The sequence below is a fragment of the Macrotis lagotis genome, chromosome 2 (genome assembly GCF_037893015.1).
Source record: "Macrotis lagotis isolate mMagLag1 chromosome 2, bilby.v1.9.chrom.fasta, whole genome shotgun sequence".
Taxonomy (NCBI): Eukaryota; Metazoa; Chordata; class Mammalia; order Peramelemorphia; family Peramelidae; genus Macrotis; species Macrotis lagotis.
In genome coordinates, this window is record NC_133659.1 from 148063853 (window position 1) to 148089612 (window position 25760).

Genomic DNA, 25760 nt, shown 5'->3' on the forward strand with positions numbered 1-25760 from the left:
AATTGAATGTAGTTATTGAATTCTATTTAGGGAAAATACTACAATTCATAAAATAATGAGAGAACATCATAACATCATTAAGATTAGAAATTATTTGTCTGATAACAAATATTTTTTGTTTCCTCTTATCTAATCCATGGTTGACAGTGTCCTATCAGATTGTAAGCTCCTTGAGGGCAAGAACTGTGTTTTATTTACCTTTGTGTCTCTCTTACCACTTTTAATAGTGACTTTTATAGAGTGGCCACTTAGCAGTTGTTTGGATCAATGAAAATCTACTTCTATTATTGTGCCTGGGTGCTGACCCTAAAACATTCTTTTGGGATCTGTATTAAAGTTTAAAATAGCTATTTATTAAGTACACATATATTTTATATAAATATACGCACTGCATATATGTATAACTTGTGTGTATATTAAATAGGTCTATGTGTAACTTCATCTGAGCTTTTCACAAACTATGGGAAAATATATAGCAACTGGGACAAATTTATGTTAAGACCCCTGCATCATCAAATAAAGTAAAAGAATGATGTTCTCTAAGAATTTTTATATTTTTCAAGAACTCAGAAAGATTTGTTTAAATGTATCTTTAGTGTAACAGTAATTATCTTTTTTTTAAACATTTGGTTAGCTTAATGAATTCCTTCCTAATAGATATGAGCCAAGGGGGCTATCAGTTTAAGGTCTAGGGTTCAAGTTTTATGATTTAGGACTCTAAAACTACCTTCTCTTATGCTTGCAACTTTCTTTTTACTTTTTAGTGAATTTTCTATAGGGTAATATTAAATATTTTTAGTAGATAATAATCTTATATGGAGAAACTTCCTGAAAATATACAAAAAAAAATTTAAGATCTGTAATTTAACATTTATTCTCTTAGGGGAGCTCTATGGACAGTTATTCTTCAGATATACAGGCTTGGTCCATGAGGGATGTAACCATATTTCATCCTCTCCAATTTTTTGAATGCCTATAGCACCCTAGAATAATAGTCTTCTAAAAAGTAAATGTTTAACAGTGTTTGATTCTATATATATATATATATATGCTAAGTCATTATTATTAAAATATTTTATTGGGTTTGCATACTAATATGCCTTAAGATTGAGAAAGTTCTTAGAATGCTCGTTTGTGTGGTACTTTATAGTTAATGAGTATTTCATGAACATTTGATTTGAACTTCATTTTACTCCAGTAGGTTAGTAGCATAAGTATATTATTATCTTCATATTACAGAATGGACACTGAAACTCAGAGAGGTTAAGTGATTTGCACCAGGTCACACAATAAATAAGTGTTGGAACTGAAATCCATTAAAAGCTTCAGCAACCTAAGTCTAGTGGTTTTCTTAACTACCTCCTGATATCAGTGGCTTGATGTTTTATATCAGCCACAGGCTTCCTATAATCCTTCATAATCCTAAACTTGACATTTTAAAACAAAGTAATGGAAATCCATCCTTGGCAAGATCTTTGGGTAAAGTTTTGTTATGTAAAAAAAAAAATGGAATATAACTTCTAATCTTGCTTTTATTTTGTAATAAGACTAGTTTTTTCTGAAAAATATTTCTTCATGTTGAATAAAAATGAATGGTTTTCTAATATATCTGTGTTATGTGTGTTCATATAACTGGTCTTGTCATCTTATTTTAATAGCTTCTGAAAGTTCTGCTGAAGACAGTGAGCAGGAAGATGAGGCAAGGACTCAGGACATAGATAATAATGGCAAGGAAGAGTCTAAGGCTGACACTGTGAGCCATGACAAAAATGAGCTTAGTCCAAAAGAGGAACAGAGCAGTTTATCTGTGCCACAAGAAAACAAAATCCAAACAGATTCATTAACACCCAAGTCAGTATCAAAATCTCCAGAAAGATTAAGAAAAGACCTAGAAGAAATATCTGAAGATACTGATTATGAAGATGAAGTCACAATAAAGAGAAAGGAAATCAAGAAGGAGACAACAGATAAGTCGTCAAAGCCTCAAGTAAAACGTGGTAAGAGAAGGCATTGCAATACAGAAGAATGCTTAAAACCTGGGTCACCTAGCAGAAAAGAGGAGAAACCTAAGAGCAAAGAATCACTTTGTTTAGAAAACAGTAGTAACAGCTCCTCTGATGATGATGAAGATAAATCTAAGGCAAAAGTGACACCAACTAAGAAATACAATGGTTTGGAGGATAAAAGGAAATCTTTAAGGACAACTGCTTTCTATTCAGGGTTTTCAGAAGTGGCAGAAAAGAGGATAAAACTGCTAAATAACTCTGATGAAAGACTTCAGAACAGTAGAGCTAAAGATCGAAAAGATGTATGGTCCAGTATTCAAGGACAGTGGCCTAAAAAAACACTCAAGGAACTGTTTTCAGACTCTGACACGGAGGCTGCTGCTTCACCCCCACATGCTTCTCCTGAAGATGTGGCCACAGAGGAGCAGCTACAGACTGTGGCTGAAGAAGAGAATGGTTCACCTGGGCTTGAGTTAGAGAAACCATTACCTGTCGATATAGATATTAAACCTGTGGAGGAAAAAAACATCGAAGTGAATGATAAGAAATCAGAATTTCCGAGCAGTGGGAGCAATTCAGTGCTAAATACCCCTCCTACTACACCCGAATCACCTTCATCTGTAACTGTAACAGAAACCAGTAGGCAGCAATCAACTGTGACAGTGTCAGAAACATTGGCCCCAAATCAAGAAGAGGTACGCAGTATCAAGAGTGAAACTGATAGCACAATTGAGGTGGATAGTGTTGCAGGGGAGCTCCAAGACCTCCAGTCTGAAGGAAATATCTCTCCAACAGGCTTTGATGCTAGTGTCAGCTCCAGCAGTAGTAATCAACCAGAACTGGAACATCCTGGAAAAGGTGAGGAAGAAAACTGAGAGCTGAAAATGCTAACTTATTTAGAATTTCCCTTCTTAAAATGTTAATGCTTTTGCAGTATCTGTTGCTATAGCTTGATACATTTAAGGGAAGTACTAGTGAGAACATGGAAAGACTGGTAATTGAAAGGTGTATTGCTAATGGACAACAGAATATATTTAATGGCCCAAGAAGGCTTTCATGTTCTTTTCTTGAGCAGTCCATGAAATTTCACAGTACACCAGAATGAATCTTGGAAATTGCACTCCAAACCCAAACTCATTTGCATATTCATTTAAACAGTGGTTGACTGTATAGCATGAGCTGCTTGAATATATTTTTGTAACATTGTTTTTTACAGATATGTTGTGCAGTTTCTCACAAAACATTTTGATTTATTGACAGACCCCTCCAACCTTAACCAAATACTGTATGTAGGGGTTTGGAGCAACCAACTGTCCAGGCACTGCTTTCCTCAGACAACCGTGTCAAACTGATTTTCAAGCCTGGCTAACTTGTGTGAGTTTGTAAAGGAATTTGATGCTTTCTTAGATGCATAGCTCCCAAATTGAAGGATCAATATGTATGTTAGTAATCTACAGTAATCCTTTTTTGATTTAGCCTTTCTCAAGTGAAGAAGCTGACAAAATTAGAAATTCAAATTAATTCTTCCTAAAAGTTTTAGAACCTTTATATGATGACACAGTAGCTGTACTTCTATTATCCTTTTCCTTATAAACCATTTTGTTCAAATATCAAATGTGTATTGTGGGTTGAAATTTGGTATAATCTAGCTTGGTTTCAAAGCATTTTATGAGAATGATGTTATACTAGTTTCAATTTGGTATATGACCCACAAAATCCTAGTCTTACCACTTTTATTTTAGTCAAAAAAATACTACCTTTAGATTACTTGAAATATGAAATTTTCTCACCCAGATCAGTATTTGCCTTTTTTAAATAATGATTTTTTTTCTGTTTCTCACATCCATATGTATAGCTCCCTTGTTTAATGATATTGGTACCTTCATAAGTACCCCATAAGATTAAATTATATAGGTATGAATATGATATTTTTAAATGAAAGAGTTCTTTGAGAGAACAGAGTAGATTTCACTCCAATAGCAATGTTATTACTTTGAAAGTTTTTTTTTTTTACTAAATTCCCAAGAGATTTTTTCAATACTGCTTTTCATCTCTGAAAATCATTTAGCTATGGAAAAATAAAGGCTATATAGCTGTTCATATTGTGTAAATTAGCAACACCCTCTCAGTTTTGTTATTGAATATATAAAATTACATAGAGCATGATAACATACTCCCACATTTTGGTCATGAAAGGCAATAATAAAAAATGAAATAAAAAAATGCAAAAAAAGCCATTTCTGACCTTTTTTTTAAGCAATTATTTTCCTTCCAAAAATAATGGTCTAATTTTTATGTAGCTTGTTAACTACTAAATATTACAGGAATCATGCTATATGCTAAAAATAAAAATGTAAATCTTTAGCTTCCTTATACATGTTTGCTTCCTGTCCTTATAAAGCAGTATTTTCATGCTTAATTTTTTAACACAGAGAAGAAAAGTTTCCAAATTAAAGGAAAAATCTTGGTGAGACATTTACCAGTTGTTTAAATTTTAAGATCCTGTGCTTCAAAATAATCAATTTAAAAATCACCTTTTCTTCTCCTTACATTGTAATGTTGTAGTATCAACCAAAAGTTATGGAACAAGCTGTGACCCATAAAATACTCTAGAATTTTGCATGGAGATTTGATCTTTCCACTGGTGACATGATCTAAGAAGCTTTATTCAGAATGAAAGACTATTTTTTTTTACAAGATGAATTAGTATTATTATCAACAAACATTTATTGAGTGCCAAGTGTGCATAGGGCAGTCTTCTACATACAGGGGATCTAAAGAGAGATAAAGAAATAATCCCTGCCCTCAAGGAATTTATGGTCTAGTTATAGGATATATATATACACACTAGATATGGAAATATATATATATATATGTATATACTATATATATATATATATAGACATGGACTCATTTATATGGTAGGCTATATTAAAGGCTTGATTAGCAGACTAGACGGTATGAGCTATAATTGAGTGGATAGAGTGCTTAGTCAGTGAAGGTTTTGTTTGGCTGAGCTAAGAAGCAAGGATAGGAATTAGAGAATTTGAATAAACTTTTCCATGAACAAGACAAAACTTTTTTTAAACAGAAAATTACTGTATTGGGTTTGTAAATGATGTGTGTTATCCTGTGCCCTGGGATCCACATAATTTGTGTTATAACTTCATTTGTTTATTTTCCCAAGTGTGATTTCCTTCTAAAATATTCATATTAATATTATTGAGGGCTAATTAGAACTCTGTGGTTTTAATGAATCTTAACATATTTGTTTTCAGAATGAGTAGCTACTTAATTTTTCATTTGATAATTTGGATGTTTTAGGTGCTTTATCAGGAACCATCTTCAGTTTATACTTGACTTTTCTAGGATGAATATATGTGTTCTTCATTTGATTTTTTTCCTTACTTTCATTTGCTAACATGTCAAGTAGAAAATTCAGCCCCATTACAGTTTATGAGAAATGTAACTATTTTAATGCTAGCAAGCTATGTTAAGTACCCACTTTTAGTTTTGAGGTTAGTAAGTATATGTCTCTAAAAACTAAAAATTCAGACATGTTAAGGGTGGGTTTGTTTTTATCTTGTTTTAATGAATTTTTCCCCATTATAGTCTGTACAGGTCAGAAAAGAGTAAAAGATGCTCAGGGGGGAGGAAGTTCATCAAAAAAGCAGAAAAGAAGCCACAAAACATCAGTGGTAAACAACAAAAAGAAAGGCAAAACCAGTAAGTAGATTATCTCAATAAAAAAATACCAGCTAATAAAATTTCTCTCCAGATGAAAAAGTTCATGCTGAGAATATGGGACAGTTCCATGCCCTTTGGTCCATATCTTTAGAATCATAGAGTTATAGGAATTAGAGATCTATTTTAAACTTCATATTATTCAACTATAATACCATGTCATAGATTAGGTTAAGCCTTTCTCATTAAGTGGCAGATCTTTATATATAAACACAAATGTCCAAAATAGCACCCTTTTAAAATTCAACCTAAATATCCAGAGATTTTTAAAGTTACCAGTGTGCATATGTATGTCACATGTAAGTCACTACAACCATGTTGTATTCATTCTTCGCCCCCAAAATTGCCATTGTCTTAATTGTTTTGCTCACCCTTAAACGAGTGCAGTCAGTTAAGATTAAGAGGAACCTTTCTGTCAGATTACAATTCTAGAAGTTCTTCTTTACTTCCTATTTTCTTGACTTCTATGTGACCTACAGGGTAGCTTCTACCTTCCTAGGTTTGCCTTATGTCTCTTCTCCTTTTCAAACTTTATTTTTTACTTAATGTGCTCAAACCAATATCTTTAACATTAACTCTGTAAACAAACTCCAGAGTCATACAGAGTAAACATATTTTATTCTCATTAGAGCTACACATTTTATCTCTCTTTCTTGGGCTCAAAATGGGAAACAGAAAATATGTAAAGAATTTTTTTTCAGGTGCCCCACATTGACCTCCTGCTGCTCTTCCAGGACACTCCTGCCACCTCCACTGCTTGACCTTTGCTATCAGCCGGCTTGGCTGCACTCAATGCAGAAAGGGTTATTCGGCCTGTTCCCTGAGGTTCTGCTGAGCCCACATGACTTCCATGCGGTGAATATGGCATCCCTTAGGACCCAGGTGGCAATGCTCAGCAGGGCCATGTGAAGCCAGGCTGAGTCAGTCCACTGTATCGGAGTGGGGCCAAGCCATGGGTGGCAGCAGTGGTGAACCAAGTTCACCAATAGGCAGGAGTTGCCAGAGATTCAGGAGCAGCAATAGGGTGGAAGTGGGGACTAGATGTGGTTAAGTTATGTATGGAGGAGCAGTGGGGCCAAAGGAATTTCTATTTTTTTCAAAACATAATGGAGGGGGGGTGGCGGCTAGATGGCACAGTGGATAGAGCACTGGCCCTGGAGTCAGGAGTACCTGGGTTCAAATCCAGCCTCAAACACGTAATAATTACCTAGCTGTGTGTCCTTCAGCAAGCCACTTAACCCCACTGCCTTGCCAAAAAAAAAACCCATAATGGGGGAGGAGTTGGTATGTGCCTTTGCTAATCAAGAAATGTCTAGGCTTTTGAATCCCAAACCTAGTTTGAGCTTTATAACTGTGGTGGCTATTATGTGAGTAAATATAGTCAATACAGGTATAACACAATCTATTTGGTAAGCTTAACAGGATATTTGAAATTTTTTTCTACACTGTGATTTTTTTGTCTTTAAGGCTTTACCATCTAAGTAGCCTTTCCTGAGAGGACTCGCAACTTCAAGTCAATTTTCATATAATTTGGAGATACAGCAATTGAATGCACTCTCCTATCTGAATTATATACAGTGGGCTTTAAACAAACTAATAAAGTGAATTACCTCTTTCAGGATTCTAATGTTAACGCTTCATGTCCTGGCAAAGGTAATTTGACAATAAAGTGATTCTGATCCCATTATCTGTTCTTTACAAAGCACACTGTCGAGATTTTTCCTTTGATTTTTATAATGTTGCTGTCTGCAGGTTCCCTGTAAATAAACAGGTGGTGCTATAATGCATTTCCCACATAGATTTCTAATTTCTTCACAGTCTTCTAATGTGGTCTTTTCTAAAAAAGTCTGAGCATAGTACAAGAGGAGAATCAGTCACAAGATTAAATCTAAGAACAACCCAAAAGATAACAAGATTTTGAATTTTTAAAGTTATGTGGAATACTTTTTAAATAGTCTCTAATAAATGTGATTCATTTCAAATCTCAGCTATGCCACTTATTAAGCTGTCTGATCTTGGGCAAGTCACTTAACCATTATGTGCCTCAGTTTGCTCATCTGTAAATAGGAATGAATTAGATGACCTCTAAGAATTGTTTCAGCTCCAATTCAGTGATCTCTAGTTGAACATGGTTTACCATTCTTTATTTTGTGACCTGCAGTGTATTGTATTGATCACTGTCTCTATGATGTACAGTAGAAAAGGAAATCAGGGGGTGAGAGAAAGCTCAAGTGATCTATAATATGTTTGTAATTTAAAGTGTCTTAAAATAATTGTGATTTTTGAGTATGGAAGGCATGGCAGAAGAATGTTTTAAATAATTTTTTTGATTATTGAGCATTTCAGGTAAGAACAGTTTTCTTTAAGGTGATGGGTTTGAATGAACTATTTAACTGATGACTTGAATTTGCATGTGCTGTTTTTTTAGTCACTAGATTACTAGTGTGTACATCAACAAATCACTAAATATTAGTGGTTATAAATTAAAATGACTATTTTTTTAGTTACCTACTTAAATCACTGGCAGAAATTCTTAATTTTCTGTCTTTAATACTTTTCTGTCCTGTTTTTTTGTATATCAGCAAACAGTAGTGATAGTGAAGAACTTTCTGCTGGTGAAAGTGTGACTAAGAGTCAACCAGCTAAATCTGTTTCCACTGGAATGAAGTCTCATAATTCCAAATCTCCAGCAAGAACACAGTCTCCTGGAAAGTGTAATGGAAAGAATGGAGACAAGGATTCTGAGCTCAAGGAACATAGTAATCGATTACCCAAAATTTACAAATGGAGTTTTCAAATGTGTAAGTAGTAATGCATTTTTAAAAATTTTATTTATTTAAGGCAATGGGGTTAAGTGATATCCAGGGTCACACAGCTAGGCAATTATTAAGTGTCTGAGATCATATTTGAATTCAGGTCCTCCTAACTTCAGGGTCAGTGCTCTATCCACTGAGCCACCTAGCTGTTTCGAGGTAATAAATTTTCAACTAGATGAAAACAATATAATTAGCTTCTTACAAAATTGTGGACTAGGCATCCTTAACAATTTTTAGGTCTTTTATTTCTGAATAACTTTCACTAAAGTTCTATCCTGGTGCTGCATTATGGAATGGAGCTGACAAGGGATTCTCAAAGGAATAAACATTAGATCTTTTTAATAGTTGGAAAGACTACAGATACAGGGTTGGTCATGGATTCTATCATCTGTGACTTGGCTAGCAGAGGCTTTACTTCCAGATAGCAGAAGTCATGTAAAGCACTTTGCAAACCTTAAAGCATTGTATTAAATGCTAGCTCTTACTACCTAATTGCATGTTATTTTTATATTTGTGTATATGCATGTATAAATGTATGTGTGTGTATATACATATATATATGTATATGTATTCCTATTTATGTATAAATGGTCTTTTCTCAGTAGAATGTAAATACCTTAATAGAAGTGACTTTCATTTTTGTTTCTGTATCTCCAGCCCTATCATAACATCTCTCACAAAGTAAGCACTTAATAAAGCCTTATTGATTGATATAGCAATGAAAAAAAATGACATTTTAAAAATCCCTAATTTCAGTTCAGCAAACATTTATTAAGCATCCTATATGCAGTGTGCTGTGAGATACAAAGAATGTCAGTATAGAGAATGGATTGATGAATGTATGGAAATAGATATAATAGTAGTCCATTTAGAAAACTTGTATGCTGCTGGGGATGTTGTGCAATATTTGCAAAGAGAAATAAATACAGTTTGAGGAGGGAGCAGGCACTAAAAACTGGGGGAATCTAGAAGGTATTCTTAAAAAGCATTTTTTGCTACCTATCCCAGGAATATAAAGACAAAAATAAAACAAGTCTCAATCATCAAGGAATCTAAATTATATGAAGGATTCAGCATATCCATATATTAGGAACCTCAGCAAGAACAAGAAGTGACTAAGGAAAGAAGTACATTCTAGGCACTGGAACACATTTTGTGCAAAAGCATAAGATTGGGATATGGAATGATTTGTGGGCCAGTTTGGCTTGAACATGGAGTAGATAAAAGGAAATATTATGAAATTAGTTAAGATAGACTGGAACCAGAATATGAGGGGTTTTAAATTTTAAGATGAGGAACTTCTGAACCTATCCTTTAGGAAGATTATTTTGGCAACTGGATTGTAAAGGAATAAACCAGAAGACAGTAGACCAAAATTATATGTTAATAGAATAGTCCAAAGGAAGAGACAGATAAAGGAAATGTTTTGGAGAAAAATTGGCAAGACTTGGCAAATTATTGGATTAATGGAGAGAGAGAGAGAGAAGAAGAAGAAGAAGAAGAAGAAGAAGAAGAAGAAGAAGAGTTAATGATGGCTCTCAGGTTGTGAACCTGGGTAAATGGAAGGATGATGTTTCCTTCAGTAGTAAGTATCAAGGAGGTTTAGAAGAGAGACAAATTTAGGGTAGAAGATAATGAATTCCTTTTAATTCCTTAATTTAATTTAATTAATTAAATCCCTTAATGTAATTCCTTAATTCCTTTAATTCCTTTAAACCTTGAGTTTAAAGTGATTACAGTACATTCTTGTGTAGATATCCAGCCAGCAGTGGTGGGTGATGTATAGAGCTGCATCTCAGGACATAGATGAGAATTGGATATATTGATTTGGTGGTCATCTTCATAAAGATGTCAACTGAATCCACAAAATCTGATGAGATCCTGAAGAAAGAGATGATCTAGAAAGAGAAGAGATCCTGAACAAAGCCTTGTGAGACACACCTTCAATTAGGGAATGAAACATGAAAAATATCCCAACAAAAAAGCCTGAGAAGGAGGAATCATATAGGTAGGAGGAAATCTGTAAAGAATAATATAATGAAAGCCAAGGTCAGAGATAAGATGGAGAAGAGTCATCAGGATGAAAAACCTACAAAAAAGTCAAGAAATCTGAGGACTATGGGCGGCTAGGTGACTCAGTGGATAAAGCACTGGCCTTGGAATCAGGAGTACCTGGTTTCAAATCCAGTCTCAGACACTTAATAATTAACCTAGCTGTGTGGCCTTGGGCAAGCCACTCAACCCCATTTGCCTTGCAAAATCCTAAAAATGAATGAATGAATGAATGAATGAATGAATGAACTGAGGACTCAGAAAAGGCCATGAGCTTTAAGATCATTCATAACCTCGAAGAAAGTAATTTCATTTGAAAGATGGTGGGGAAACCAGATTATATGAGTTAAAATGTAAGTGGAAGGTAAAGTAGTTAGATTTTTCTGAGAGTTTTTGAAACTGAAGAGGGATAAAAGACAACTTTAAGGGACTAAGTCAGATTTGGAAGGATGGATAATTGAAGAGGTAAGCTCCTGAAGAAACATGAAATGGATGGCTTCAAGGTCATAAGGAAATGGGAAATGTCATTTTTTCATGAGAGAACAGAGGAAAGAAGCAAAGAAAACAGGAACTGATGTATATATGTTGAGGTATAGAATAGAAGAAATTCATGTTAAATGGCCTCTTCTTTTTAGCAGTAGAATGAGAGTCCCTTTATTTCCTGTGAGGAAATTAAGAGATAGTCAAGAAAGAACACTGGATTTGCTGTGTAGCAATGAGGGCCCAGATTTTTCCCTATGCTAGACCACTCCTAAATCTTCAGTGTCATTGAGACCTCTAGTCCCTCTGCTTCTTTTTAACTATCTTTTCCCTGCTTTGACTTTACTTCTTCCTTCTCTGATCTTAACCTACTAGGTAGATATTTTAACAACTTTGTCTTCTGTTCTTATTTCCACTTAAAAGCTACTGAATTCATCTGGAGGAACCCAACCTTGTTGGTAATTACAAATTCATGTTATCCAATATGAACCTTCACTGCCACAGGCAATTCTTTTATTCTCCTTAATTGATTCCCTATCTCAAATCCCAAAGAAGTTATTCCAATTTTTCAGTTCTCTTTTCAATTCTCCCACATTTTCACCACCTCTTACAAATTTTGCCTTTTACTTTATTGAGAAAATTGAGATCATTTGATATGAGCTTCCTCTTCTTCCATTTGCATCATCTCAAAATTCTTTTATCACTTCCCACTTTCTTCTTCTTTCTGACCAAGAACTGGTCCTTCTTGCAAAGGCCAGCCTCTTCATATGTATCCTTGATCCTTAATCACATCTCCTCTAGCCACTCCAGTTGATTACACTAAATTGATATCTCTTTTTCTCTTTCTCTGCCTCCCACTTCTCTTTCTCCATTCACTACCTCCATTTCCTTTTCTCTCACTTATTCCTTAACCCTTTTTAGTCTTGACTTCCAACCTCATCATGTATCTTAAAATTCTCTCTTCAAAGTTATCACTGATATTTTAATTGTCACACCTCTGCTTCTCTGCTTCATTGGACACCTTTTCTGGATATTATATCTTAAACTGGGTTTTCATGAAGCTACTCTCTTTTAGTTCTCTTCTTACCTGTCTTGGCAATACATTTTCCTTGTCATCATCTATTCTATGTCTTAGTAGTCTGGATAGTCTCCAGTGGTTCCAGACATAGGAATTCTTGTTCTCATCCCATACTTTCTCTTGATAACCTCATCAGCTCCCATGGGTTTAACTCTTATCCTCTATGCAACTAACTCAAAGATATGCTCATTTAAAAAGTTCTCCCCCAAATTCTAATCCCCAATACCTTATTAGACATTTATAGCTCAGACTTAACAGGTTCCCCATTTCTGTTGAAGGTCCCATCATTCTTCCAGTATTATTCCTCTATATCCAGCACATCCCTTCATTTGTCATATCGCACTGTTTCTACCTTCAGAACATCTCTCACCTTCAGGATCTCTCTCCTCATACAGAGGTCTTTATCACCTCTCTTAATAATGTTTTGTTCTTCATTTTTGAAGAAGACCACAACACATCAGGGAGGTGGTGCAATGACAAGCTCATGAAATGGATTTGAGTGGCTCACTTTTTTCTCCAGTCATCTGGGTCCAGTGGTCAAATAGGAATCAGAAAGACTAGAGATGGCCCTTGTTGTGGGGCAGTCAGGGTTAAGTGACTTGCCCAAGATCCCACAGCTAATTAGTGTCAAGTGTCAAGAGGCTGGATTCAAATTCCTGACTCCAAGGCCATTGCTCTATCCATTGTGCCACCTATCTGCCTATCCCTTAAGAAGTCCTTCCTCCCTGCTTAAGTATTCTTCTTTAAGTGTAGATCTGACTGGCCATGTGATTCCTCAACTTCATCAGCTCCCATGACTCTGCTGTTTTAGTCCCTGTCTATCACTGGACCTTGCTTCTCTCCTGTTCTACAGTCCAACCAAACTATCGTTTTCCTCTGTTCTTCATACATGACGGTCCATCTTTCTGCTCCATGCCACTGCCCTCTTTCACCTGACTATAAATCCCTCAGAGTCCTCTTCTTTTGTAACCCAGCTAAAAAACTATCTTCTGTAAGAAGCCTTTCTGGATCCTTCCAACTACTGGTACTCTCCCTCCAAAACTCCTTTGTATTTAACTACTTGGATACATTTCTATTTATTGAGATTGAGTCAATTAAGTAGCCAAGTGGATGGAGCCCTTACCCTGGAGTCACAAGACTTGAGTCCATTGCCACCTCAGATGTGATACTGGGTATGACCCTCAGCTTCTACCTGTCTCAGTTTCCTCATCTATAGAAAAGGGAATAATAACAGTCTCTACCTCCTAGGGCTTTCCAGAAGATGGAACAAGATAGCTTAGCATGCTACACAAGTGCTGTCTGTTGTTGTTGTTTACTTTTCTAATTTTCTTACATGCAATTGCATATGAAATTCCCCCTATTCCTTAGCACACACAGTGCCTGGAACACTGGTGATACTTAGTCCATCCTCGTGGTTTGTTCCTTGATTGACTCCCTAAGCACCCCATGAGAAGACTGTGAAAAGGGCTGAGATGGAAAAGGGACAGGACAGAAGGGCAGGGGCCAGGATAGAGGTGACTATGGGATTCAAGCTGTGAAAGGAAGACTAGACTAGGAAAACAGAGCAGAGAGCAGTGTCAGGACCTTTCAATGAAAACACAAAATAGACTCACTAGTAGTCAAGACAGTAGGAGAATGGGAAGATTAAAGAGAGAGCTCAAGAGAAGAATTCCAATATTCTAAATCATGGATGTTACATTCAGTACTAGTTCCTTTGAATCATATAGAATTGGTGGGACATAGTCAGAAGATTCTGGCACACTGAGACAAAAATTGGGCCTAGGATCTGGATGGAGTCCTAAATCCCAAAGGCTTGTTGTCCAAAGTTCTAGAAAAGGAAGATTCGTGGAATTAAAATATCTAGAGTCAGACTCTCAAGAGTGTTTGACTTTTTTTTTTTACAGATGTTTGAGTAGGCAGAAAAATACTAGCTTGAAATTTCCTCTTTTTTCCATGATATAATTCTATTTTCCACTTGCATTTTTCTCTAACCAAAATTATAAGATACCTATTAAAGTGGTCTTACATAATTTTTGATTTTATAGCTTTCGTATAAAGAATTCCTTTTTTTTTTGAAAGCACATATTCATTGAAGTTTTTTAAACTGATAGCTGACCTGGAAAATATGACAAGTACAGAACGCATTGCAATCCTTCAAGAAAAACTACAGGAAATCAGGAAACATTATCTCTCATTGAAATCTGAGGTGGCTTCCATTGATCGGAGAAGAAAACGTTTAAAGAAGAAAGAAAGAGAAAGTGAGTGTTTTCACCTTTTCAGTAAAATGTAATTTTTATTATATTGTATAATTATAATGAACCAAGCTTGATCTTGAAGAAGCAGAGAAAAAAATTTCCTTTGCTATCTAATCTTTTCTGAGATGGGACACTGTCAGTAAGTAACATTTCCTATATTGTTAGACTCTTGTAATATGTTGGTTAATTTTGCTGAACTGTCAGTTTTCTCCCTTAATTTTTTGGTTTATTATAAGGGATGTGGTATATACCAGAGAGGGGAATATTTGAAAATGAAAATAATGTAGAAAACAAAAGAAATTATTTATTTTCTAAAATTTCTTGTTATTCCATAAAATAATTAGTCCATTTTTCTTCTTTAATTATTTTTTGGGTCCATGCCAATGTGACATAGCCTGGCTCCTGCCCTTATATATTATAGCCTTTAGGAACAGCTGAAGGTAGTGAAACGTTGTCTTTTTTTTTTTTACACCCTATAGCCTGTGCATGCCAGAGAAACGATTTGAACCCTTACTGGGAAGGCAATTGCATATTTACCATGCCACTCTTCTTTAACTTATTTCTAATTTATTCTAATATTATAGCATTTTATTTCTTCACTGGACATTTAATCCAATCCTGTTCCCAACACCACCCTGTGTACATTTTGCAGATGAAAGAAATCAGATCTGGGAAAGTTAAATAAACTTCCATAAGTTCATACAATTAGATAAAAGGCAAAACCAGTGATGGAATGCTTTCCACAGTATGGCACTGATTACTTTTAATGTGTGGATGTGAATATTTTTATTGTTCCTATTGATGTGTACTAGTGTAGACTAACTCAAGTTTCCTGAATCTAAAAAAAAATGAGAGTTCCAAAAAAATGAGAGTTCCTTATCTTTTAAAATTATCTATATGCATCATATTTTGGGGAGATCTCTTAAGGTATCTGACAAAATTGTATATTATCAAGCCATACAATTAAAGAAATGAGTTGAATAGCTGTCCACTAATCTTGTAGGATTCCCATTTATCTAATTAAGATGTTCATTGAATCTTCTTTTGAAAATAGGGAAATAATCATCTCTTTTAGATGGCACTTTTCATTATTTCCAGGATCTTTCAAAGATGACTAATAATAGCAATCACCAGTCTTATCTGTGCCTTAGAAGTAGAGTATGTTGATAATTGATGTGGGCATTGTGAGAGTGCTTAGGGGCTTCTATTACTATCTCCTTTTTTTGAATTAAAATTCAGCATCTTCATAATCATTTCTGTTCTATCTTTACCAGGCCAAAGTTAATTGTTTCTGTCAAAGCAAACAGAAGCAAAGTTAGGGATGATAAAAGTTCAACCTTCTCACTGTTGTCCATTATCCTCAATATTTTCACCTCAACTAAGCAGCAGTCCCTTCCTTTTTTTGATCCTCATCTGATGCTCAGCATAGTTTAAAAGCTTTTTAAAAAGTGTCATTAATATTCACATCAGGCATATCTCATTTGGGAATTTGATGCTTCTGACATTCTTAGAAGATATGTTTTGCGTTTATTCTTGTTCTTGCTTCCATTCATGTCCTTTTTTTTGGTGCAACTAGGTAGTACAGTGGAGTCAGGAAGATTTGCATTCAAATCCAGCTCTACTCATTTACTGTGTAATCCTGATGAGCAAGTCACTTGCTCCTACTTGCCTCAGTTTTGTCATCTATGAAATGGGGGTAATAATAGCACTTTACCTCTCAGGATAGTTTTGAAGATCAAGTGAGATGATTTATTTTTTCAAATTTTAAAATATATTTCATTCAATATTTAACAATCATTTTTTAAAAATTTTGAGTTCCAGGGGCAGCTAGGTGGTGTAGTGGTTAAAGCACCGGCCTTGGAATCAGGAATACCTGGGTTCAAATCTGGTCTCAGACAAAATAATTACCTAGCTGTGTGGCCTTGGGCAAAGACACTTAACCCCGTTTGCCTTGCAAAAACCTAAAAAAAATATTTGAGTTCCAAATTATGTTCTTTCTTCCTCCCCCAGATCTTTCCTTGAGAGGGCAAACAATTTTATATGAGATGTCATTTGTAAAGCCCTTATTGAATAAAAATAATGTTGTCATATAGTAGGCACTCTAAATGTATGCTATTTTAAAATCCTAAATTGATCCATGAATTTCCTTAGTCATTTGATCCCTTTAAGCAGCTCCCCCTTTTCCTCTTAATTGAAGACATTTCTGCTTGTGTCTTCTCTTAGTGATACTTCTCCAATAAACTATTAGGACTTGGATATACTGTTTGAAGTACTGTTCTCTCTAAATCTTTTGAAATCTGTCCTCCACAAATTATGTCCCTCTTTCTTCTGTTTCCTCATAAATTCCATGATAGACTTCTCCCCAGCGTTTACATCATTTTTTCTTCAGCAACCAGTCCAGATTAGGTCTTTATAATTTGCTTTATTGTTTCCTTTTGAGGGATGAAATCAAGTTATGTTACAAATTTTGGAGAATGTGACAGTAGATTGTGCCATAGTCTTCCTTTATCAAAATCATTATAATATTATACCCCCATACCAGATTTTGAATCATTTCTTTAACTCTTTGTCTGATTCTTCTTTTTTTTTAATAATTGGTCTCTAGCAGGGCTGTCCAAAATGCAGCCAGCAGGCCCATGACACCTGCAGTATATTTTTATGCCACCCCCCTGTGGGTTTTACTAAGTGCTTTAGTAAACGAAGCCAAACTACTGCAGAGCTCTCACTAAAATGGCAAATCAAAATATGTTTTCTTTTGCTTCAGTAAATAGGTTGGACAGCACTGGTCTATAGTGAACTTTGATAACAATATAGCTTCTATTTCTCAAACTGTATTCAACTATTCTCCAGGTCTCTTTGATTCCTGAGTTCCTGATCTAAGTAATTTTCTATGTGTTATACCTTTTTCTGTTCCTTTTTCTTAAAGTTTACTCATCCAAAGATATATTTCAGTAATGAATCCCATCATTTCAGTGGTAGCTATTGTGTCAGATTTGCCATTTTCTATTAGGATTTCTAATTGACACTACTTATTTACCAGTACTTTGTGCATGTTTGTGAATTGTTGTCATCTGAAGCCATAGGTTTTATCTCTGATCTCTGGCTTTCCTCTTGGATGTTGTATCCCATGAATTGCCAGCTCTCTTTTCTGTCCCTCTTCTTGTACTCTTATCTGCTGTTTTTCTGTAATGAGTTTGTGTGGGCAGTTCTCTCTCTCTCTCTCTCTCTCTCTCTCTCTCTTCCTTTCCCCTCTCAGATTACTAAGAAGGCAAGTGGGTTTTTAAAGGCCAGTATTAGTTTTACTCTATACATTCTCAAAAGCCCATAACGCCTCTGTGCCAGACTGTTCCAAATCTCATTTCTGATACCACCTTCTTAGCTTACTATTTACTTCCCAAATCCAACTTTCTCTTTTGGTCAGTGGCCAAAACATTTGCAGCTAGGTAGTAGATCTAAGGCTCTTCATGAAAAGGAACATCATCTGGAGGAAGCATTTGTGTTGTAATGATAAAAATCTACAGGTGCCAGTAAATGAGAGATCACCTAGTGTGGTGAAAAAGGAATATATAAGTTGAAGCTGCTGATGAACTATTTTTGTATCCTTTAAACAATTCATTAGCCAACCCTACCTTTTTTTTTTCTAGCTATCACTGTATGACCGCTTATTGGTCCTTCTTCCTGTCACATTATAGGGACCCCACCCAACCTCTCTGCATCCTTTCTCTTCTTATTTCCTCCTTGAAGCCCGCCTTCTATTATTTCAAGGAACTCTTCAGAGAAAACCTTGGTTACATTTACATTTTGTACATACATAGGAATTACTTAATTCCATCAGACTCACTTTCCAAATAATTGAAAATTTCTCCCTTCTCTCCATTCTTACTTGAATCCAGATCCTCTATCTTTTACTGAAGTTCTCTTAACTAACTGTTGCTGAAAACTTCTGGTTTCTAAGCCTATTATTCATTGCTGGAGTCATCCTAAGAAAGGTATATAATTTATGTTACCCTCTTTGAGAATGAAGGATAAATAATTTATTGGACAAAGGAGAGGCAGAAGTTTTTTCTACCTTTTAATTTGATAGGATAATGCAGTCTCTACTTAGCTGTCTTTAATTTGAAGTTAGAAAATTTCTGCCATCCCAAAGGCAGATAGAAGGAAATAAACTTTAGAAAACTCCAGTTATCTCATTAGTTCTCATACCTTGCCACACCCAGCCATTCTTCTCTAGAAATCTTTCCATACTCCTAATCCTTAGCTGCTTGGTTTTCTCATCTCTTTCCCATTACTAACATATAGTTTATTTAGTTTCTAGAGTGTGAAAACCAGGAAACTCACCTTTTAATAGGTTTAAAAACAGTTTTTAAAAATCTACTAGCCAATTGTGCTAACACTCCCTGTGTCCTTTCTATTGGGGAGGCTAGATTGATGTATTCCTTGAGCTTGAGAACTCTGAGATTCAGATGGGCCAAAGACAATCCAGTGACCCCACTAAATTTGGCACCAGATGGTGAGTCTGTCCCCCACCCCCCCACCCCAAGATTGAAAGCCACCAAGCTGCCTAAGAAGGAATAAATCAGGTTAGCTCAGTGGTGAAGTATACAGAGCACCAGCCCTGGAGTCAGGAGCACCTGAGTTCAAATTCAGCCTCAGACACTTGGTATTGGGAATTTGAACTAAGACCAAGGACTATTACCTTTAATTTAGGAGGAAAAAACTTGTATCTTATTGTCTGATCTTAGTATCTCTTATACTTTGTTCCTTCCTTAAGGATATGATTTCTCTTTCATCACATTCAATTTGGATCAATGTATACCATGGAAACAATGTAAAGACTGGTAAATTGCTTTCTGGGGGGGGGTGGGGAAGTATAAGATTAGGGGGAAAATTGTAAAACTCAAAATAAATAAAATCTTTATAATTCAAAAAAATAGATGCAATTAAGTAATGTAATAGATAATTACCTAGCTGTGTGGCCTTGGGCAAGCTACTTAACCCCATTTGCCTTGCAAAAAACCTAAAAAATAAATGAATGAATGAAGAGGGAAGCATCAAGTTTTGAAAAGCTTTAATTGTCAGACTGGGGCTTTAGATTTGACCCTGGAGCTGATGGGAGTGTATTGAATGATTGGGATGCTGATGAAAATGCTCTAGTCCATTTAAGAAGTGTTGAGGACCTTATTCTGCATAGTGACTATATGGTGGCTGTGGGGGGGGTGTATGTGACAGATGTGGTGAAGATATGAATGACAAGATTTGACAATAAATGGGAAATGTTGAGATGAGAATGCAAAATTGAAGAGTTGAGGTTGACATTTAGGTTGTCAGCGTAAGTGACAGGATGGTGGAGCTCTTGATGGTAATAGGAAAATTGGAGTGAGGAGAGGGTTTTAGGTAAAAAGATAATTCTATTTTGGACATAACGAGTTTGTGATGCCTTACAGGACTTCCAATTTGAGATGACTGAGTAGTAGTCAGACAGGAGAACCAAGAGATAGTGTTACAGAATCCTAAAGAAAGTTGAGATTTTGAAGAAGCAAATATTAAAAGATAGTGATTGGCAATGTCAAAGATTCCAGGGAGGTCAAAAAGATTTGAAAAAAGACCATTAAATTTAACAATGAAAGGATAGTTGATAACTTTGAACAGAACATTTTTAGTTAAATGATGAAGTTGGAAACTATATTTTTATAAAGGAGGTTTAAAGAGACTGAGAAGATAGGAAATGGAGGAACCTGGTGTATTTCTAAATGCTCAAGGAGTTAAATCCATCAGGGAAGGAGAGATAATAGGACTGTAGTCAACAGGAAAATCAGTTCAATTGAGGGTTTTTTAAAGATGGAGAATTATAAGGAATGTATTTATAGTCATCAGGGAAGTAGACTCAAGGGATGATAGGGGCGGCTAGGTGGGGCAGTGGATAAAGCACCGGCCCTGGAGTCAGGAGTACCTGGGTTCAAATCCATTCTCAGACACTTAATAATTACCTAGCTGTGTGACCTTGGGCAAGCCACTTAACCCCGTTTGCCTTGCAAAAACCTAAAAAAAGGGGGGGGGGATGATAATGGGACCAAAATGTTGGAGAAGATAGGAGAAGAAGCTGTCAAGGGTCCAAGTGGAAGGGACTGTTTTGGCAATGAGGATAGCTGCCTCTTCATCTAAGACAACAATGAAGGAGGAAATAGGTAGCAAAGATAAATGTGTCTGAGAAAACTAGCTGGTACATTTTGGAATACTAGACCTGGAGTTGGAAAGACCTGAGTTCAGATTCTATCTTAAATTTGTATTAGCTGTGTGATCCCTGAGCAAGTCAATTCACTTCTCTGAGCCTCATTAACTGTAAGATGAAGATGAAAAAAGACAGAAACAACCTCATAGGATTGATGAGGATCAAATGACATGATTTATGTAAAGCACTTTTTAATCCTTAAAGTACATTATTGATACTGGCTATTATTGGTGGTGGTGGTGGTGGTGGTGGTGGTGGTGGTGGTGGTGGTGGTGGTGGTGGTAATGATAACTTGAGATGAGAGGGATGTGACTACCTGAAGCTCTCAGGAAATGACTGCCTTCCCCCCCCCATCTTTTTTGGTGGTGAGGTGCCTGATCCAAGGGCATGATGTAGAAGTCCAAAGGAGAACAGCAGGGTGAGAAATGAAGAGATGACTGACTCAGGTCCCCTCCTACCTTCTCCAGACAGAGGAAGGGACCAGAGGAACAGTAGGCAGCAAGACAGGCATGGGGGACCCACTGCATAAGCATGAAGACCCAAGATTAAGAACCCCAAGATACAGGGGAAAACAAGTCACACTAAATCATTTGTGAAAGAGTAATATGTAAGAAAACTAAAAGATAGTAATGGGCCAGTTTGTGAAGAACTTGAAATGTTAGAGGAGTTTATATTTTATCTGGAGGTACCTAAAGCACCTCAAATAGGAGGGTCACATGATCTTACCAGTGCTTTAGGAAAAAAGCATTTTGACCATCCTGTGGAGGTTGAAATGTGTGAGAAGAGACTTGTGGTAGGGAGACCATTTAGAAGGTGATTGCAACTCAGGAGTGGTAATGAAGGTTTGATCTAGGGTGATGACTATGATGTTAGAAGAGCAGGAGCTATATGTGAGAGATACTGTAAAGAAAGCAAATTATTAGATAGGTGGGGGCCAAGGAAAATAGTGGCTAGCAAGGATACAAGTCTAGGTAACTTGAAGGGTCCAGTACCCTCAGTAGTTGTGAACAGGAGTGGAATTGGGAGGAAAGATAATTGCATTTTGTTTTGTGCCTATTGAATTTGAGATACCTAGAAGATATCCAGTTGGAATTGTATAATAGAAAATTGGTTGTAAAAGACTAGAACTCAGGAGAGACACTAGAATTGGGTGTATGAATCTGAGAATCATTTGCAAATAGATGCTAATGGAGACCAGCTCAATCACAGCTGCTGTCATCAGCTCATCAAGAAAGATATAATCATTATCATCATGATCTTCATCATCAGGGAAGAAAGCATTTATTTTTTCTTTGAAATATTTTATCTTTCCTCAATTACATGTAAAATCTTTAACATTTATGTTTTTTAAAAATTTTGAGTTCCAAATTCTCTCCCCTTCATTGAGAAGGCAAGCATCTTTGTAGTCATGCAAAACATATTTCTACATTAGTCATGTTGTGAAAGAAAATAGACAAAAAAAAATATGCTTCAATCTGCATTCAAATTCTTATCACTTCTTTCTCGGGATTTGGAGAGCACTTTTCATCATAAGTTCTTAGAATTGTTAGAACTCATTTCTAAGAAGAGCTAAGTCATTCATTGCTGATCATCATTCAGTATTGCTGTTACTGTGTACAATGTTCACATGGTTTTATTATTTTCATTTGAAGCATGCATTTAGTTAAGTACTTAGGATATCCCAAATAGTGTCCTAAGTCATAGCTAATATTTAATAGTTCATCAGGTTTAACAAGCATTTTACATATTATGTCATTTTATTCCCACAGCAGTCATGGGATATAGATCCTATTAGCATCTTCATTTTACAGATAAGGAAACAGACTCAAAGAGACTGAAATAATTTACCAAAGACAAGATTCAAACTCTCATCTTTTTGAGTCCACATCCAGTGTACCAGCTAGCTATGTGTAGAAAATAGATGAGACGCCAGGAGAGAACCTTTATTAGTGCTCTTTCTTAAAAAAATATATAAAGAAATTTCAGGAATCTATAAAAATGCTGACTCTTCCCAATAGAAAAGATAGGAACTAGAATTACCTAATTTTTGGATTATGTTACTAGGTCTTACATATTGAGTGTTCATTGTGTTATATCAAGTAATCTATAGTATTATCACTTAAATGACATTCGATAAAGATTATTTTGGTAATGTCAAGTTGATAGTTATATGCTTTCTTTTCTTTATATCATGCTTTCATGATATCTAACTTCTTTTTTGCAAACCAAATACTTATACTTAGTGTTACATAGTCATAGTTCAGAGCACTGGAATACTTTAATCCTCCCTTTCTCTTTAGGGCAAATAGTGAATAAAGCAAAGGACTTGGGATAAGAAGACTTAGGTAGTTCACATTTCTTAACCTTACTAGCTTAAACCTTGCTAGAAGCAAGCTTCCTCATCTGTAAAATGGATCTACAAAGTATTGTGATGCTCAAATAAAACAATTCATAGAAAGTATTTTGAAAAAATCCTAAAGTATGGTAGAAATGTCAGCCATTAGTATTCTTTGGGTCCTGTTTTTTCTAACCTACTTTTTGTTTTGCTTCCACTCTCTTTAGGTGCTGCTACATCCTCATCTTCTTCCTCCTCTCCTTCATCCAGCTCAATCACAGCTGCTGTCATGTTAACTTTAGCAGAACCCTCCATGTCCAGTGCGTCCCAGCCCGGAATGTCCGTGGAGTGCAGGTGACAGCAGGACTCCCCCAAGCACTTTGCACTTCATGGCTGTTGAGGGCCCTTTTTTATATATACTGCACAGTGGCACACAAAATCAGACAAGCACTATTTTATATTTAAAAATTGTTTCTTGACAAGCTGACTTGGCACTTAAGTGCACTTTTTATGAAGAAAAAGTACAATGAACTGCTTTTCCTCAAGCAATAATTGTTTCCAACTTGTCTGGGAATTGTATGTCTGGTAACTTGAAGGCCTTCCACTGTGGCAAATGGAGGCTTTTCACTGCCTGCTGAGACAATACAGGAAGCATAGTTATTGGGTGGGCCAGAACATGTCGAACAACTTAACTGTACATGTATTCCCTGGTATTTTGTTAAAGCTGGAACATTTGATATTTTTCCATTTATTTATGAAAAATATGAACCTATTTTCATTTGTACAAGCTAATTGTTTTTTAAATGCAAGTCACCTTAAAGTGGCTTTAAATTGTATAAGTCAAGCACATGTAATAAATTCAAAACCTGCAGGTAAACAGGACATTAGACATCAGTCCTGGTAACCAAATAAGATTCTCTTTTTAAAAAGACTGACAATGTTTACAGGTTTGAATTAGGTTAAATGGTTTTGCAATGGGTTTTCATGGCCCATTAATTGGAATGGAACTACTGTACTTCGCCATTTTTCTATGAATCAGTATTTTTTTTTTTAATTTTGATATAATACATTGTGTGAAAAAGGAAGAAAATGGCTAACAAACTATATTAAATCTTAAACAATGTATAAAACTGTATGTAGCCGGTTTAAAGTGTATATTTATTCATAATGGATTATCACAGTTCTATTTTTGTGTTTTATTGTAAATGTTTCTTTTCCCTTTAAAGCAGATATTTCATGTGTAACGCTTATTTTATTATGAGCTGCAACCGAGGATTTCAGGAGCAAGGAAGCTGTGTTCATGTGTGATTCATGGTTGATGAAGTGAACACTACCACAAAATGAGAGTTTTAATTACAGCTATCTGAGTGGTAGGTTTACTAAGATAAAAAAATGCCTTGTACAAAATTAAAAATGAACGCAAACTGTTTTCACTTGTATTGACTTTTATGTTGTATGATCCCGAGATCTGTTCTGTTTGGCACTTGTATATTTAATTATACACCTTTGTAAGACATTTGTATATTGCGGAAGTGTTCATTCAAGCTATTTAATACCTAGCACTGTTAATACACAGTACTTTATTGTACAGACTGTTTTACTGTTTTAATTGTAGTTCTGTGTACTTTTTTTTGGATGGGGACTGGCATGTTTTTTTTTTCCTGGCAAAACAATGTGGGAATTTTGAAATGTTTTGTTCGTAGATGCTAACGTGTCAGAATCCTTTACATTCAAATTTTCTAAGAAAAGCATTTTCAGTCTTTGTAGTGTGTGCTCACAGTAACCGATTTTGTTGAAAATGGTTTCAAAATATTCAGATTTGTACAGGACTGTAAAAATTTGTTGACAAACATTGAAGGAAAAGCTTATAGAAAAAGGCTTTAGAGCATATATTAGGTTATGCAGACAATGGAGAATTATGTAATATATTGTACAAATGTAAGCAAAGGCTCTGAAATAAAATGCCATAGTTTGTGAATCCCTGATTATGTTTCTAAAGGTTTAATTAAATAATTTTAGTGCATTTCTATAAATTAAGATTTGGTCTTTCAAAATCATAAAATATTGCCAGGGAAAAACCTACCTCCAAAAATTTTATCTGTCCAGAGTTATTTCATCAATGTAGGGAACTCCTAATGTGTGTGGAAGCTCCCTCCATGGATGTAAAACAGCAGCTTCCTGTAAAATTTTAGTCCTAGAGAGCTTTGCATGGGGCACTGGGAGGTTATGTGATTTGCCTAGAGTCACACAGCTAATATGTCTCAGAAGCAAGATAGGAACCAAAGGCTTCTTGGCTCTAAGGCTGGCCCTCTATGCATTGCACCATGCTGCCTTTGTAAAAAACTTAAGTACTGTATCATAAATGGAAAATAAGGTATTTGAGTGTTCTTATATCTGTATTTCTTCATTTGCCTAACTGTTGTGAAAATATTTCTATTCTCAAAGAATGGTTTGTCTAAAGAAAAAAATCAAGGAGTTTGATTTTTTTATTTGTTTTACAAATCTCCCCCCTCCAATTTTTCTGTATTTGCTTTTTTTAAATTGAACTTGTTTGTTAGCTTCTTACATGTATTTAAAATTTTATGACATTGTTATTACTTTGAGGAATTTTTAGTTGTATAATTGTCTCCATGTGTTCAAAAGGAGGGCAGCCTTTTAAAAATTGTACTTATAAGCATCCTTGTCATTTTCAGGAATGACCTTATGTCACACTTTCTTATTAGAAAACAATTAAACTAATTTCTATCTAGGGTGTTTTTAGCTCT

At 35.4% G+C, this 25760-nt stretch overlaps 1 protein-coding gene across 14 annotated transcripts in view; it reads left to right on the forward strand.

The window, feature by feature from the left end:
• Nucleotides 1–24424, forward strand: part of ARID4B (AT-rich interaction domain 4B) — a 215696-nt gene extending 191272 nt beyond the window's left edge. For 5 of the 14 annotated variants that reach the window (XM_074222966.1, XM_074222968.1, XM_074222965.1 and 2 more), the window contains 6 exons: nucleotides 1659–2864; nucleotides 5619–5732; nucleotides 8333–8551; nucleotides 14288–14434; nucleotides 23223–23349; nucleotides 24225–24424. In XM_074222966.1, coding sequence (XP_074079067.1) covers nucleotides 1659–2864; nucleotides 5619–5732; nucleotides 8333–8551; nucleotides 14288–14434; nucleotides 23223–23349; nucleotides 24225–24303 — 1892 coding nt within the window. In that variant the 3' untranslated portion in view covers nucleotides 24304–24424. The other 9 variants (XM_074222969.1, XM_074222972.1, XR_012475755.1 and 6 more) reach the window with 8 other exon arrangements.
• The last annotated feature ends 1336 nt before the right edge of the window (nucleotides 24425–25760 follow it).